Source organism: Chroicocephalus ridibundus, chromosome 3, assembly GCF_963924245.1.
Source record: "Chroicocephalus ridibundus chromosome 3, bChrRid1.1, whole genome shotgun sequence".
Taxonomy (NCBI): domain Eukaryota; kingdom Metazoa; phylum Chordata; class Aves; order Charadriiformes; family Laridae; genus Chroicocephalus; species Chroicocephalus ridibundus.
The window spans coordinates 49,009,940-49,025,438 of NC_086286.1; the positions used below are offsets into that span (position 1 = coordinate 49,009,940).

The 15,499-nt window shown below is 44.4% G+C and overlaps 1 protein-coding gene across 1 annotated transcript in view; it reads left to right on the top strand.

Moving 5' to 3' along the window:
- The first annotated feature begins 9,045 nt into the window (after window positions 1–9,045).
- GALNT2 (polypeptide N-acetylgalactosaminyltransferase 2) overlaps window positions 9,046–15,499 on the top strand; it is a 97,225-nt gene continuing 90,771 nt past the window's right edge. Inside the window, exon 1 of the mRNA XM_063329060.1 lies at window positions 9,046–9,257. Within this exon, the coding sequence (XP_063185130.1) occupies window positions 9,135–9,257 (123 nt within the window). The 5' untranslated portion in view covers window positions 9,046–9,134. The remainder of the gene's footprint in view (window positions 9,258–15,499) is intronic.

The following is a 15,499-nucleotide window of genomic DNA, read 5'->3' on the forward strand; positions in this document are numbered from 1 at the left end:
AGCTTTTAGAACAGAAAATCTAACTAAAATAATAATGATCTTATGAACTGCCTCATTTTTCCTGTTTATTATTGTTAGTCAAGCACATGGTATGCCTGAAGGTAACCTAGCCAAGAAAGCAGTGTAGACAGCAAGCAAATGCTATGGAGAGCCAGCATAGAGCATCATGATCTAACCCAGAGAAACCTCAACTGCTGGGTTAATTATTGTTATTTAGTCACATGCCAGAAAGCATGCTATTAATTGCAGCAATAAAATGCACTGCTTTTCATCGAATTTAAAACAAGTCTGCCTGCCAGGAGGAAAGACAAAATCTGTGAATTTGATAAACTGAAATAGAAGCAGGAAAGAGTGAGATAAAAGCTAACAGTGGTCCTGCTAACAGTGGTGAGGCTTCCCATTGCATCCAGCCCCTAGCACGGTCCCATCAGAAAGCAGGGAAAGCCATGACACCCAGGCACAGAGAATGTTGCTTTTTGTTCTGGCTGAAATCCTGTACCAGTGGCTTGACAGAGTCCTGGGGAAGTGTGGGAGCACAGGGTGATATATTTCTTAAGTACAGGGTTTCTCTGCAGCACATAGGCATGTGCCTGGCTAACATGCGTCAACTTTGGCCCTCTTCCTGATGGGATCCTTGCCTTCAGGTGCGAGGGCGGCGTCAAGCTGCCATCCGCTGTGCACTCTCCTCAGCAAGAGCTCTGGGTCTCATCTGCTCCAGGGCATGTAGCGTGCAGGATCCTGAAAGGGCAGATGACTCAGACAAATAATGGCTTAGGTGAGGCTCTGCGAGGCTTGGCGGCAGCTGTACTGGTTAAAGGCAGGATTTCTGCTATTGCTCCACATGGCGTATGACCGCCAAGGTCAATATTGTGTATGCACATTTGTCTCGCCGCTGTCATGCTGTACCTCTGCGGGTACATCTGTGTCCCTAGGCAAGTATTTAGTGAGCTCTTCTATAACAAGGACAGGCAGAGAATAGCTGGTAAATGTTTTATACCATGCAGCACAGCCAAGGATGTTTGTTCCTGTAAGATTGTCCTGGGACATCCATCTAGAGGGGATGCCTCAGACAGTATAAAAGAAAAATAAGTATACAGTAGAAGGGCTGCTTACAAAGATGCGGTACTAGAAACAGTGTTTTTCTTCTTCATCATCACAGAGTTTTCTACTCCAAGCACCACGGCAGGAAACATTTCCCCAAACGTGGGTTTTTTTCCCTCCTTAACAAGTGATGCGTAACTGGCTACAGTGCGAAGGCATGTCCCTTGTGCTGGACTTCCTGACACAACCAGTGTATGCCTGTATGTAACCAAGCAGAGGGCATGTGCCCTCTTTTCTGATTCTCCTCTTCCTCTTCCCATGACTTCCTTTCCCCTGCCTCCCTTGCCGCCCTTACTCCCTGCACACAAGCCTTTGGGGCTGATAATGGCCCTGTGAGCATTTCCATGCACTAAGTGTCCTGTGGTGACAGTTTTTAGGACTGTTCTGTGCAAAGTATATGTAGAGGTGCAGTACTGTGTGCAAAGGCCTTTTTTTTCTCCACTGTGTATTACCACTTTTCAGTGAGAGAAGGAGCTATATGGGAACCTGATTCTTTTTCTCAACTTACATCGGTTTTAGCCTGTTATAGTGACATGACTTTCTACAGAGTTACTCCCAGTTTATACCAGTGTACACGAGATAACAACTGGACTCTCTCTTGGACTTATGGAAGGAATGAACTTGCTGGGAAATTCCTGAGGTCAAAAATGTTATTTCAGCAGGGAAGGCCTCATTTACACCTGCATGTGTTGGAAGAATATAATTTACAAATAAAAGTAAAATCATTAGTTGACCATCTCTGCATGAGGTGCATGTCTCAGTTCAGTAATAGTTTCGAAAGTGAGAGAAAACAGCGAGGGATACTCTGGTAGAATGAGAAAGAAAAAAGGATCTTAACCTCAGTTAGCAGACCCACAGACCTTCAGTTTACAAAACCAGGACAGAAAGTTCTTTTATTTGCTGTTTGACTTCTTGGAAGAAAATACTTGCTCCTCTACCTGAAACTCTTGAAAGAACAAGGTGGGTGGAAAACACTTGGTCTCTGTGGGGCAATCCCAGTTTCTCTTTCAAATGATTTTGTTTGTGTGATAGGCGCCAGGGCCAAGTTCGCTGTGGTTCAGTTGTGTTACACAGAGGGTGGATCTGGCTACTTCTGTTGGAAGAGGAACACTGTAAAACTCTCTAGGTTACTCCAGGATTGCTGGTTTTGACCCTGTTTTCAGAAACAGTTTCTTTCATGATTTCAACAGATGATGATAAAGGTTTGAAGCCAAAAGTGTCATGAGGTCTACAAGTGGGGTCAATTTCCATTCCCTGTGGTAAGTGAGCCATTTACTGTCTGTTCCAAAGTACCGAAAGATTAAATTTGGGAGAAATCAATACATGACTTCTAGAGGGTGTGTGAACTGAAATAGCTGTGAGCATCTCTTTTCCCTCTTATATGAAATATGCTCTTGCGTGCAATACAGAAGACCTGTGTAATTTGTTATAACAATTGTGGGATCCAAACACCAAATTTTGCAAATCGGCAAATATGCAAGTGAACATGATAAAGTAACTTATTTATTGATGATGTGTGCCATGTGAAAAGACTACTTTTAATTGCATGGTGCAAAATATTCTTGAGCAATATCTGGCAGTACAATCTATAGCATTGATAAAAATAAATCACTGGAGTTTATTTGTTTAGCCACCGTTGTAATGCAAAAAGCAGCCACGGTGCTAAGGCAGGTGTGCGGGGGACCTTCACCTGGCGCAGGGGAGTCTCTGGGGATGTGCAGCACTGCTGGCTGTCAGACTGCACTGTGTCCAGGAGGAACAGCGAGAATAGGTTGCTATGGGCAGCATGCCCCTTTGGAAGCATAGGCTCCCCGTGTGCATCTGAGTGGGAGCCAGCAATATGAACATGGAAGAGTGGTATTAAAAAAAAATAAATAATTCATCAAAGACACCTCTGCTGTATTCAGCCTGTCCACTATAGCACCTCTGGAAGTAACTTGTCATTGTCAGTGACTAGGATACTTCTCCAGAAAACTGTGTCTCAGACTGAAAGCGCTTTCTTTAACTCCTATAATAAGGCAAGTGGGGAAAAAGTAAGGAGATGCTTTCTACTGTCCAGTTCAAACTAAAATATTGCATAGTGAGAAAAGATTTTCTTTCTCTGCCCCTCTGAATCATATACAGTCACTGCAGAGAAGCATGTGCAATACCTAGGTTGAGCACTTGTTGAGCATCAGGTTCTCCTTGCCGTCTGTATAAGAAGCCAGGGTCTGACAGCTGGCGATCTGAATCACTTATCAGTCTTTTCAATTCAGACACTGCAGAGAAGGAGTTTGAATATGTTGCAGTAACTTTGTAAGGGAAAGACCTAAGTTGCTTCCTTGCACTCTCACCTCCCCTCCTGCCACACCTCCTTCAGTCCTCTTTGCATTTTTTCTTTCTTTTTCCCTAAGTCTCTTACATTCCTCTTGATGAGCCGATAATGCTGCAATTAGCTAGGAGAGACTTCATTTAAAGGGATAAGCAAAATCTGCTTCTGGTGGAACACTTTGACTTGGGGAAACATCTTTCTTGATCTCCAGGAATCTTATTGTAGGCTAATTTAGCTGCATTTTCTATGCTTTGCTGTAGCAAAGCTGTGTCATAGATAGATAGCCTCCAATTACTTAGCTGTAGTCTTACTGATCTGGATTATGAGTTTGAATAGACAAAGCACCAGTTGCGATTAGAGCACCATTGTGTGATTTGTTCACATTTGTCTTTGTTGCTCAAAAATAGACTTTTGTATTATGCATTAGCACGTAGTGTCTACCCCTAGCCTCAAATGACTTACAGTACTACAGCTGCACACCACTGAAACGGAGTCTTGCTCGAGAGGAAAGGATGGAATTTCCTGCCCTGTCTCAGACCGTAGATCATCAGTCTTTACCACTCCTGGCAGCTCTGAAGAATGCAGCATGACCCTCAGAATTCACATACATGCAATGAAGGGGGATCATATTACCTCAATCAAAGGTGAGGTCATTGTTTCAGCAAGTCTCCCTCCACGGCCAATTCTCTCTTTCATCTATCATCACTCTCCTATGAGAGATGCTTCTGAGCCGTATCACATTTTGAAATCCGACCATCAGCCTACAGAATACTGCAAGAGGTTTGTTTTCTGCTGCTGAAGTTCAGTCCAACACGCGAAGTGAGTCAGCTCGGGAAGAATAGTTGGCAATGGGACTGCAGTTTGTACTGGCTTCTGCCATCTTTAGTGGGAGGCCTACCAAAGGCTGAGTTGTTCTTTCTTTGTCTTCACCACCCATAGGAAAAGAATCTGTTTCCTCTCGTTGTAGAACTGAACAACTCCAAGGAATGTTGAACCTTAAACTTTATTTAATAGAGAGGAAGAGCTTCCAGATTTGGATCGTTTGCCTTGGAAGCACAAGGGCTTGAGCTGATACTGCAAACTTGCGTGAGAAAATGCAGTGTTTACAATATCTGCATCACATGATGTAATGTGTTGATCGATCTCTAATGGGGAAACAGCATAAAAAACCCTGCTATCAGAGGAAATAGCCACTGCTTTATGTTTTAAAAGTGAAGATACTACCTTCTTGCTATCAAAAGTCTAGGACGAGAGAGCTTCAGTTCTAAAAGGCCTGAATGCATTCAGACCTCACACAGAGCAAACCCTGTACAGGTCAGGCAGAGTGAGATATGATTTCAAGGTAAAATGTGCATGATACAATATTTGCTACTTGGGGTTTTAACAGCTCGAAAAACATTCTTGGAGGGTAACAAGATTTTCTGGAAGTGAGCCACTTTTGAATTCTATTGCCAGCATGTCTGCCTACTCTGGGTAGCATCAGAAACTGTGCTGAAAAATTAAACAAACATAGTTCTTGGCATCTAAACAGATGGGAAAGGACATGTTGACTCCCAAGTCTTTAGCTGAGGAGGTAGTCTGTTTCTCATTGTTACCACTGTGCAGTGAGGAATTGCAAAACACCCACATAGATTTTCAGACCTGCTAGCTGCACTTAACCTTTAATCCTGCAAGTACTCAGCCATGAGCATATAATTTTAAACATGTGAGTAGTCTGACTGACTCCGATGGGAATACGCATTGAATGAAGTTAAACATTTGCATAAACGTTTGCAGGAGCAGGATCTTTCACTACAAACACTATTCTTGCACTACAAACACAAACTCGGCTCGGGCTGAGTACTCAGCTCAAGCTCTCGAGGCATTAATAAACCTATACCCTCTACAGATGTATTTTAAATTTGACGTTAATGTGTGATTTCTATGTTATAAAACATCTTACATTAGGCTAATGAGTAACCTTTCTCACGAGAGAGGAGGAATGACATACTTTCTGACATAACTGCATAGGTTTGAAAGAATGGAATCTGAACTGCATCAGCAGCTTACTAGCTTCCCTGTATCAAAGAGGTTCAGCATCTTGCTTGGGTTTTTGGCCCTTTAAAGTTTTTAAAACCTATTTTCTGTATTTTAGACCTGAGCTGAAAATTCTCTTTGTCTTTGCAAGGACAAGATTGTTTGCATGAGTAAGGGATTGAGTCACTTATTCCTCAAGGTGAAGACTACTTTCCGTTTGCACCGCCTGAGGATTCGTTCATCGCTGACTAGGTCATTTAACTCCAGAAAAGGATGAGCAACTGTTGTGGTCTTTAATTACAAGAAGGTGGAAGTTAACACTCTGAATTAGACTCTCGTTGCAGTTGTGTTTGGTTTTATACCCTCTCTCAAATAAAATGGGTGAAATTCCCTCTGGTTTACACCCTAGCTAAGTAGATCAGAATTCAGCCCATCGAATCTAGGTGCCTGCATTACAGATCAAAGGCAAAGTTTTGATGATTCCTTCTGCGAATTTCACTCCTATTTGTACTCTCACATGCTTGATCTCTCTTTTGTTTAAAGGGCTGTGGTTGATACAGAAGCGTTTATATTCTGTGAATCATTCTAGCAATGCTGCTCTTAAAATATGCTAATATTTTCCTTTGAAATGCACTGGAAAAATAATTTTAAACTGTCTTACATTTTTCTTGAATTCTTCGCTTTAATTGAAGTGCTTTTTTTTTTCGGTTTTGCTTTGCTGACTAAACATGTTAGGACTTTTGAGGCAAAGAGGTATGTGCATGCGAATATGTTGTAATAGAACAGGCAGCTTTTCCTAGAGTTAAAGCTATGTAACATTTTCCATTCTAAACCTCTGCGTTTTCTGTGGTCTCTGAAATATAAATGATTCAGGATGAAATCTGCCGGATTGGGACTTTGTCCAAATGTGAATATTTTGGAAAGATTTGAACAGAACTGGTTCAGCCAGTTCAGAATATCAAGAGAGTGAAAAAAAAAAATAAATGTGTTTCTCAAGCTAAATAGGTTCTTAGAGCCTCTTTGGAGCATTTCTGTAACTTTATCAGCAGAAGGCTGAAAAATGAACTCTGACATGGAAGTAGCCTTCCTTGAAGTAGGCATGTATTTGCTTGTTCGAGAAGAAATTAGTTTTGATTTGACTGACTTATAAACCTTTGAAAACCACGATTGAGCATGTGCAGTGGATTATTTCGGTAAGCTTGTAAAGTGTGCAGCTACAGACGGATTTTCTGTACATGCATGGCTGGCTAATTTTTCTGGAAAGGGAAAAACCTATCTAAGCACATTGCTAAAATCAGTGAAAATACCTGGGGCTTCAGGGAGACGTTTGAAGACCGTCCCAAGATCTTTTAGACTATGAAAAGGGCAAGAAGTGATTCTGTGGGCTTTGTGAGGTGTTTAAAGAGTAAGCGGCCTGCAGATTTTGTAAGGTTAAATGGGATTAATGGGCTCCAGAATTGAGCACTTTACACGCGCAAGTGGATGATGTTTTCTGTGGGGAAGCATGTCATGCACAGCACCCTCTCCCTCGGCAGATCTGCCCGGTGAAGGAGTCCCCCAGCAGCAGGGGAGCTCCTCCTTCATCTCACTTCTGGCTGATGGTAGAGCTTAAGCAGCAGGAGTTTATCAGCAAGTTCAAATTCTTGGGCTGCTGAGCCTGCTCTGAAATATATAGAAAATCTTGCTAATTAAAATTTAGCCTTTGGCGTGGTGCATGTGTGTGTCTTTTTAGACGCAGGCACAATCGGTGCTTTTGCAGGAACTGCTCTCACTTGCATCAAACACACTTTGGATAAATCAAAAACTCTCATCCAGAACATCTGCGTGTCTCCTGGCAGCCCATGCTCTCCAGTGTACCTCACTTCAATGGATGCCGGTTTTTTGATTCCAAAAGTTGTATTTTGCACAAATCGGGTGTCTCTCTCCAACTCCCTCCAACACCAAGAATCGTAATGCTGAGCTTATTGAGTCATTTGCTCTGAAGAAAGAAATGTCTTTATTTTACCCTCCTTGAATGCATACTTTTTATAACCTTTGAAAACCAGGAATATTCTGCTTTGAGTGGATACCGTGGCTCTGAAATAGAGGTGCTTTTTAATTGTTAGGGAATATGTCTCTTCCCTTCTTAGTTTTGCGTTCTTGTTTCTTGATGTCTCACAGTGGGATGAGATAGCAGCAAATGCCGACCAACAGGAAACTCAGTGGCGTGGAAAAACAGCAGCATGAGCCGTGCACACACAAGTCAGTGAACCACAGTGAGAGCCAGCAGCAGTGTAGCGTCTGTCCTGAGGTGTTTCAGGGTGGAACTGGGTAAGCAGAAAGAAGGTGATTTTCTCAGGCAATGACCCCGTATCAACAGACCAGCCTCTAAGAGTGGAGCCTCACCTCCTGGGAAGGTCCAGGTAGAGTCCCACAGAGGTCTCTTTAGGCCCGCGTAGGGGCAACCGTGCTTCCAGACAGGGCACTGCTGTAGTGCAGTGACACCAGAAGTGCAAGGGGATTAGGTGCGTGACCTCAGTGGGATGGTGGGGTTGTCAGGAGCTTGATGTCTCTCATAAGGCCACATAAGAATCTCTTAAATAACATAAGGCAGACTTATCAAATGAGGCGCAGACACCTGTCACGCAGAGGACACTGGGCATCATCCAACATGGCTTTGCTTTCTCACCTTTGAGGTTTAATGAAGACCAGCCTCACTACCTGCCTCAAGTGGCTTCAAGGACACCTTCATAAAGCACTTTCTCCGTTCCCTGCTGTTCGGTGGGAAGAGCAAGGAGAGAGATGGACATCACCTGTGGTGGCCAGCCTGGAGTTTCTGTGGACCTGGGAGCCTCTATATAATCCACCAATACAGGTGGGAGCGAGACAACCCAAGTGATCCAACACACCAGTGGCGCACTACAGTGCTCAGAGACCGCACTGAACGGCGGTACAGCCACCAGCAAACCCTGCGAGCCGGGATCACCCCTCACATCAGGGCTCCCGCTGCCGGCGCTGCCCGTGCCCCAGCTCCGTCGGGACCCCGCGGGAGGCCGCTCCATACAGCGCGGCCACCGACCCTTCGCCGCTTTCGGCCCGAAGGCAGGCCGGGGGTGGGAGGCGGCGGGCCGGGGCCCAGAGCGCGCCGAGCCGGCGAAGCGGCCCCCAGAGCGGCTCCGAAGCCACACCGCGCTGCCGCACCCGCCGCTCCGGGCGCCGGCCGGCTGCTCTCCCACCCGCCCGGGGACAGCGCAGCCGGAGGGGAATATATCGATCCCGCCGCCCCAGGGAGGGGAAGCCGTTGCTCCGCGCCGCTCGGCCGTTGGTCGCGAGGCGCAGCGCGCGGCAACCCCCTCACGGGGCGGCGGGCAGCGCGCGCCCCTCAGGCAGGCAGCCGGCGGGCGGGGCGGGGCGGGGCGGGGCCGTGCCGGTGCGCTCCTCTGCCGCCGCCGGGGGCGCGCGGCCCCCGGCCCGTGAGGGAAGCGGAGGAGGAGGAGGAGCCGGGGGGGGGGCGGCCCGGCCGGCGGCCCGGCGTGCTGCAACCATGGCGACGCCGGTAGTCCCGCCCCGCCCCGCCCCGCCCCCCGCGGGGCCGGGCGGCGCGGGATTGGTCGGGGGGGCGGGCGTTCGCCCTCTGCCCCCTGACCCTGCGCGGCGGCGGCGGCGGTAGGAGCGGTGGCTGCTGCTGGCCGTTTCCTGGTGGCCTGGCGGCGGCGCGGGAGGGACGATGCGGCGCAGGTCTCGGCTGCTGCTCTGCTTCGCCTTCCTCTGGGTGCTGGGCATCGCCTACTACATGTACTCGGGCGGCAGCGCCGCGCTGGCCGGAGGCAGCGGTGGCGGCGGGAGGAAGGTGAGAGCCCAGCTCGGAGCCCCTGCGCGGGGCGGGCAGGGAAGGTGCGCCCGCTCCGTGCCCCGGCGGCGGGGCGGCTCGGGGCGGGGGCAGCGGCGGAGGAGAGGGTTGGGGGGGGTTGTCTCCTCACCCCCGCGGGGCGGAGAGCCGGTCGCTTTCAGGCGTGGTGAAACTCCTCCGGGCTTCTCCTTCCCGTCCTTCCTCCCGCCCGCCCTTCCCCAGCCCGTTTCCCGGAGGCAGATGGCTTCTTTGTGGACTTCAGACCGGTTTCAGCCTCGTCACGTCGCTCCCTATCCAACTGCGGCCGGCCACGTCCCGGGCCGGGGGAAGTTGCTGTGGGAGGGGAGAGCCGGGGGGGGCCGGGGCTGAGCCCCGGGCCGGGGTTGGGGGTTTGTGTGTGTCTGCTCCGCTCCGCTCCCCTCCCGGCAGATAACGTCTGCCCCTTCCTTCCCTCGCTGGCACCGGAGTCGTCTGTCCTGGTGTTCCCACCTAGAGAGTAGCCGAGGATCCGAGCTGCAAATGCGTTTCCCCCCGCTTTTTCCCCCCTCTTGGATGCACAGCGGTTTCCTTTCTCCTTATCGCTACGCCCAAAAGATACAGTTTTCCGATCGGTTTTGCAATATTTCAGGAAATAGCTGGATTTGTCACGTTTCGTGTCTGTGGTGTGGAAGGTCTGTCTCTTCCTTTTTTCTAACGGCTCAGTTACTGATGTTCAAGAAGTTGTCTGGCAGTACAGGACTAATTTTGCATTATTCTGTCCATCAACTTATTAAGTAAATTTTTCAATGTGTTGTAGTAATTCAATGATTAGGAAAATAGCTGGAAGTTAAGTACGTCATAGTTCACATTTATGTCAATCAAAACAGGTTTTTGTGGCATGATATGGGAAGTGTCAACGTTATCCACTAATCTCTGTTTAGAAAAAATAGTTATGATCAAGTGCGCTTTTTTGGTGGGCTTTTTTCTGCCAAAGACTAGCAAAGCCAAGAGCTTTTAGAAACTGTTGTTTAAGCCTTGTATTTTGGAATAGGAAAAGTGGAAAAGCATCTCATGATTACATCATTTTTTTTCAAAAAAACCCCAAACAAACCCAGAAATGGGAAGAGGGCAAGTGAGTGAAGTGCACCGCAGTTAAGCAGTGTTATTTGCTGCTAAATGTCAGTTTCCTGTTAAATGGAAAGTAATGTTTCTTAAGTCCAGCAGTGCATAAGAAGAGGAATCTTTCTTTGTTGCTTTGATGCAGTTTGGTTCATCAGTGCATGTATTCTCAGTAAAAATCTGTTGATGACTGGTTCCCGTGGTAGGTTGTGGAAACGAATACTTTCATGATTACTTACAAGATTGCTTACGTGAGCAAGGGTCTAGAGAATGAGTTGCTGCTCGTTGGTAATTGGCTCTCTGTTCTCATGTGTCCTGTTTTATTTTCTCCCAGTAGCTTAGGAATGCGTTCAACAGCAACTTTTGACATAATATATTAAAGTGTGTGTTAAGTGTGTATTGCTAAATACAAGCTCTTGGTCTTTCAAAGTAGATACAGTATCAGAAATAGATCAAGCATGTGATACAAAGTAAGGCACTAGCCTAAAGCCTTTTTTGAGGAACAACCGTAGCGTATTTAGAAAGTAAAAGCAATCTTACGCTGCTGATGATGTATAATGGGATAAAGAATAGCTATCTAAGGCAAATATATCTGAAGGTAGGGAAATGTATTTTTAAGTCTTATGGTGTGTTTCATTTGGAGTTTCCAGACGGATTTGCAACTCTGTACAGTTCATTTTTAATGCTGGGGAAACATCAGTGTGGGGATAGTGATTTGCCCAAGGTCACCTAGAAGACTAGGTGAGGATAAAATAGAAAAGAAACCTGTTTTTTCTGAGTACAAGTCAGGTACTTAATCTACTAGAACCTGCTGCTGTTTATTATTGATATTAGTAAGAGTTTTTACTAGGTTTTAGGAGACCTATGATCCTGATCCTTGCTTCAGTAGTTGTTAACGTTCTGCTCAAAATTTAGTAAACCTTTCTGGTCGGGGTAATGGGGAGAGTTTAGTGAAGATAATTTAAAGAAAATGAGAAATTTCGTAGGCCTAAACTGAAGCTCAGAGCTAGGTTTAAAAATGTGAAAGTCTAGAGTAAGGCTGTGTGGTAAGGAAGAAAATAGGTACTGTGACCACAAGAAAAAAGTGGGGAAATTAACAATTATGTGTGGATTTGTGATTTAGGATTCTATTTTCTGTCAGCGAAGCGTAAAATTTAATCCTGGGCCTCAGCATAGGTTAGCAAATGTAAGTAGAAGAAGATGTGTGTAATGTAATAGCTTTTGAATCTCAATAAAAGGCTTATTAACTTAGTGTCAGGCCCTGGTATAAAGCAAAACCACAAACTGTCTTAAACTTATGAACAGAAACCCTGCTGTAGTAAATTTCTTGGTGTGTATGACTTCATGTAGTCCTTATTACTTGCACACTATTTCAATATAATGGAGACAGAGTTGCTTACAGAAGAACATCACTTTTAATAAATTGAAGTGTCTGCCGTGTTCAGTCTATAAAATTACAAAAGCTGGGATAGTTCTTCATTTTTGTAAGTAATTTGCATGTTAATTACAGATCTGGTTATACAAACAGAATGTTTTTTTCCGTAAGGATGATTTTTTTTTTTTTTCCCCATACACAGACAGTGCGTTATCCAGACGTACTGGACTTGTTTGGTATGGCAGCCAGTCCCGTGATGTGATGAACACCACCAATTCCCTTTCTCTTCAGTAGAGTTGAAGGTGTTTGCCAGGATTGCAGCCGAGTAAGAGAAAAGAGTGATTTTTTTTTTTTTTGCTTTGCTTTTTTTATTAGAGTAGTCTCAGAGTTAATATAAGTTTCTACTTATTTTGATTCTCCATTTATAACCTTTCTAATGAGGTCTATGAAGCTATTTGAATATTGCAGTGTGCGGTACAGCCTTGCCTAATTTTTGGCCTCTGGCAAGAGTGGTGGAATCCACAGCCCTGCGTGCAGTGCTCTGGACTGGCAGGAGTTGAGCAGGCACGAAAGGGCTAGAGCAGATAATGTAGAAGCTGTCTCATTAGTAAATGTGTAAATCATAATAACAAAAAAAAAAAGGAACCTGCAATGCTTCTCATTCTGGATGTAGACATAAAAATTGTAGTAGCAAGAAAGGATGTCTTCTATGTCTGTAATTTAGGCGTGCCAACCTTTTTCTTTTATTTTTTTTTCTTGGAAAAAAAAAAAAGGTAGAGTCAAGGCCTTTCATTCAAAATGTGCTTGGAGGGGAGCAGAAATGTCTCTTTTTTAATTTTTTCTTTTTGATTCTCCCCTCCAGTGAATCTCCAATTAAAATGATTGCAAGCATGAGAGCGCCATGGGTTCAGTTCACTCCTTTTCCAGAAAAATCACTGTGTTGTAGATTGGAAAGAGTGAATCCGATTCACTTTTTTAAAGGGTAGAAAAACAGTTCCTAAAACAGGGGTTGTGACACAGAAGAAAGCAAATTGCAAGCCCAACAGTTGTGAGACTGAGAAAAATGTGGGCTACTTTTGCATTGACTTAATGTGTTTCATGTTAAAAAGCCTTTGGACTGGAGGCTGGAACTTCCCTTCTTTTCATGGATGACTTTCCTAATCTGTAGCAAAAGTGGTTTGTGTCTCAGACTTGCACAAAATGGAGCAGCTTTTGCAAGATGGTTGGAAAGCTACTCATGCTCTCCCAAGCCGAAGTCATCCTGATGATGTGATCCCCTTCTAAGACTGGTGTGAATTTGAATTTGTGTATTTGTCACACAGGTTTTGAGTTCTTTAACCACTAAGCTCTTGCACAATAGAGTGACTGGATTAAAAAAAAAAGCCAAAAGCCCCAGCTGTTTTCTAAAAGACTTACTCTTCTAGGCATTAAGAAAGTAGCCCCATGTAATTGAGCCCTTCAGGCAGGACAGAGGAATGTCTGCATCTTGTTGAAAGCAGCAAACATTCCACCGCTGCCAAGAGTGAAATCCTCCTAGGTGTACCCTGAAGCAGACCTGTAGGCAGAAGGGGGATTTATCCGTTGAAAGCTAAGGCATCAAGAGAAGCCTGATAGGTTAAGCTGCAGCTGAGCCAAGGTTTGGACCCTTCTGGATTTAGGTGCCAAAGTGCGGACAAGCTTTTGCTTTTGTTGCCCTGTAAAGAATGTCGGTTGTTTTTAAGTTGGGCCTCTGTCCCCTCCTGGCCCATCTTTGCTATCTAGAAAAGGAGGCTAAAAGCAATCTTTCAGTAATCAGAGACGGATAACTTTTGCCAGTTTCTTAAAATTAGAAACGTCTTTCTTTTTCATCAACTCTCCCCTTTCCCCCAAAAAAACCCCAAAACCAAAGAAAAAACCAAACCCAAAAGCCACCTCAAACTGGAAGCTTGTTGTTACTCTCTTGGCTCACCAGATTTACTGGATGTAATGGAACAAATTGGAGAAATCTGATTTATGATTAGTTGAGCCACAAGGAGGCAGGCTTCTCCTGTGGAACTGATTATTACCCTGTATATAGTGCTATTTTTCCTTTCCATATTCTGGTTTGGGGGTGGTCTTGTTTTATTTTTATTTTTTATTATTTTGGAGCAAGGTTTTGATAGGTGGCTGTACCATGGAGCTAGCTGAGATGAAGTAAATCCAAAGGTAGAAGGTGATGCTTTGCCTTGAGTACGTGACTGACTAAAAGTGACTCAATCGCTTTTGAGAAAGCGTTGGAAAGAGAAGCAAGCTTTGCAAGTTCTTGTTCTACAAGGATAAAACTTGAGAATAATGCCTCTCAGCATACAGAAAGCTTCCTTTTTTCCTTTTTTGGAGCCCTTGAACTATTTAAGTTACTGTTAAATGAGGTTCTTATTGCCATTATACATAATGACATACACAGGAGAGCAAAAGCACTACATATACTACAGATTCAGTGTATGTAACCTTCTTTTTGAAGGTTTAAGTAGGAGGAAGAAGGAAATGTGTTTTAATTTTAGGTACATTAACCTCTTTTTGTCAGAGAGTGAAACTGCAGAGTGTAACTTCTTTTGACTCTTTCTCTCAAGTTGTGTGTGAAGGCAGTAGAGCTTTTTTTTTTTTTTTTTTGGAAAGGCGTTAAAAGTAACCTCCCCAATTCTGTTATTTTCTTTCATCTGAGGAAGACATTGCCTGTTTTAATTGCTAAATACTAGGTTTAGTTTGCCACATCATTTTTAAATGTAACTTCAGTCCGTTATATGATGTGACATTGGATATGATTTCTGATATCTTGATCTTTAGACAAGTGAAGATATCAAAGGCTAAAAAAGTCAAATTATCATGTGTAACTTCTGTGGCATTCATTTCCTAGAAGGTGCAAGGAGGTAAAACAGGATGTTCCTCTGTATAACAGGTAACAGTTTCTGCTCATGATTGTTTTTCTTCTCTACAATTCTATAATAAATGGGAAAGAAATTAAATGCCCAGGCACTTGAATAATAAAGCTGTCCTTCTCTCACTAGAATGTAAAAATGAGTCTCTGAAATTTGTCGTACATATGTTTTCTTAATCTCACATATGTCACTTAACAAAATTACTATCTTGTCAATTCAGTTACTTATTTTTGCGGATTACTTCATAGAATTTAATTCTGAGTGCAATGAAAAGACTGTCAGATGCAAACTTTGTGCTGTCTGTTTAGGTCTGTGGTCATATTGGGCTCTTCCCTTTTCCTCCCTTTCTGTTTGAAGTGCTTCAGTGGGTATTTTTTTCCCTCTTGATATGGAGGGGTAGCGAGAAATTAATTCTTAGCTAGAAGACTGGTGTGTTGTCCCCTGCAACCTGCCAGATTAGAAACTGATGACTCTGGCTTTGGTACAGATGCTATCGCTCCTGGATTACTGATAGCTATTTTGTTTCATAAACGGAGAAGTAGAGCAGGGCTGTAGTGATGGCAGAAGGGGTTGGGGAAACAAGAATGATTTCTTCAGTAGTTTCATATGAAACAGGCTAGTTAACCAGATTTCCCCCTAGTTTTTCCCCTTTTCTGTGGATATTGTAGTAGTTTGCTGTGCTTCTCCGTGTTATTCTGTTGCTGCTGTGCTTGCTGTGATCTCTGTGTACAAAGTTTGTAAGTTGTAGTGATGTCCTTTGACAGATATTTTTTAAAAATTAACTAGTGCGCTAATGAAGTGTGCCACATACCTTACCTGTTCTGGCTTGTCAGTTTTGTGTTTTGAATTGTATTGCAAATTAATGGCAGTTGTTC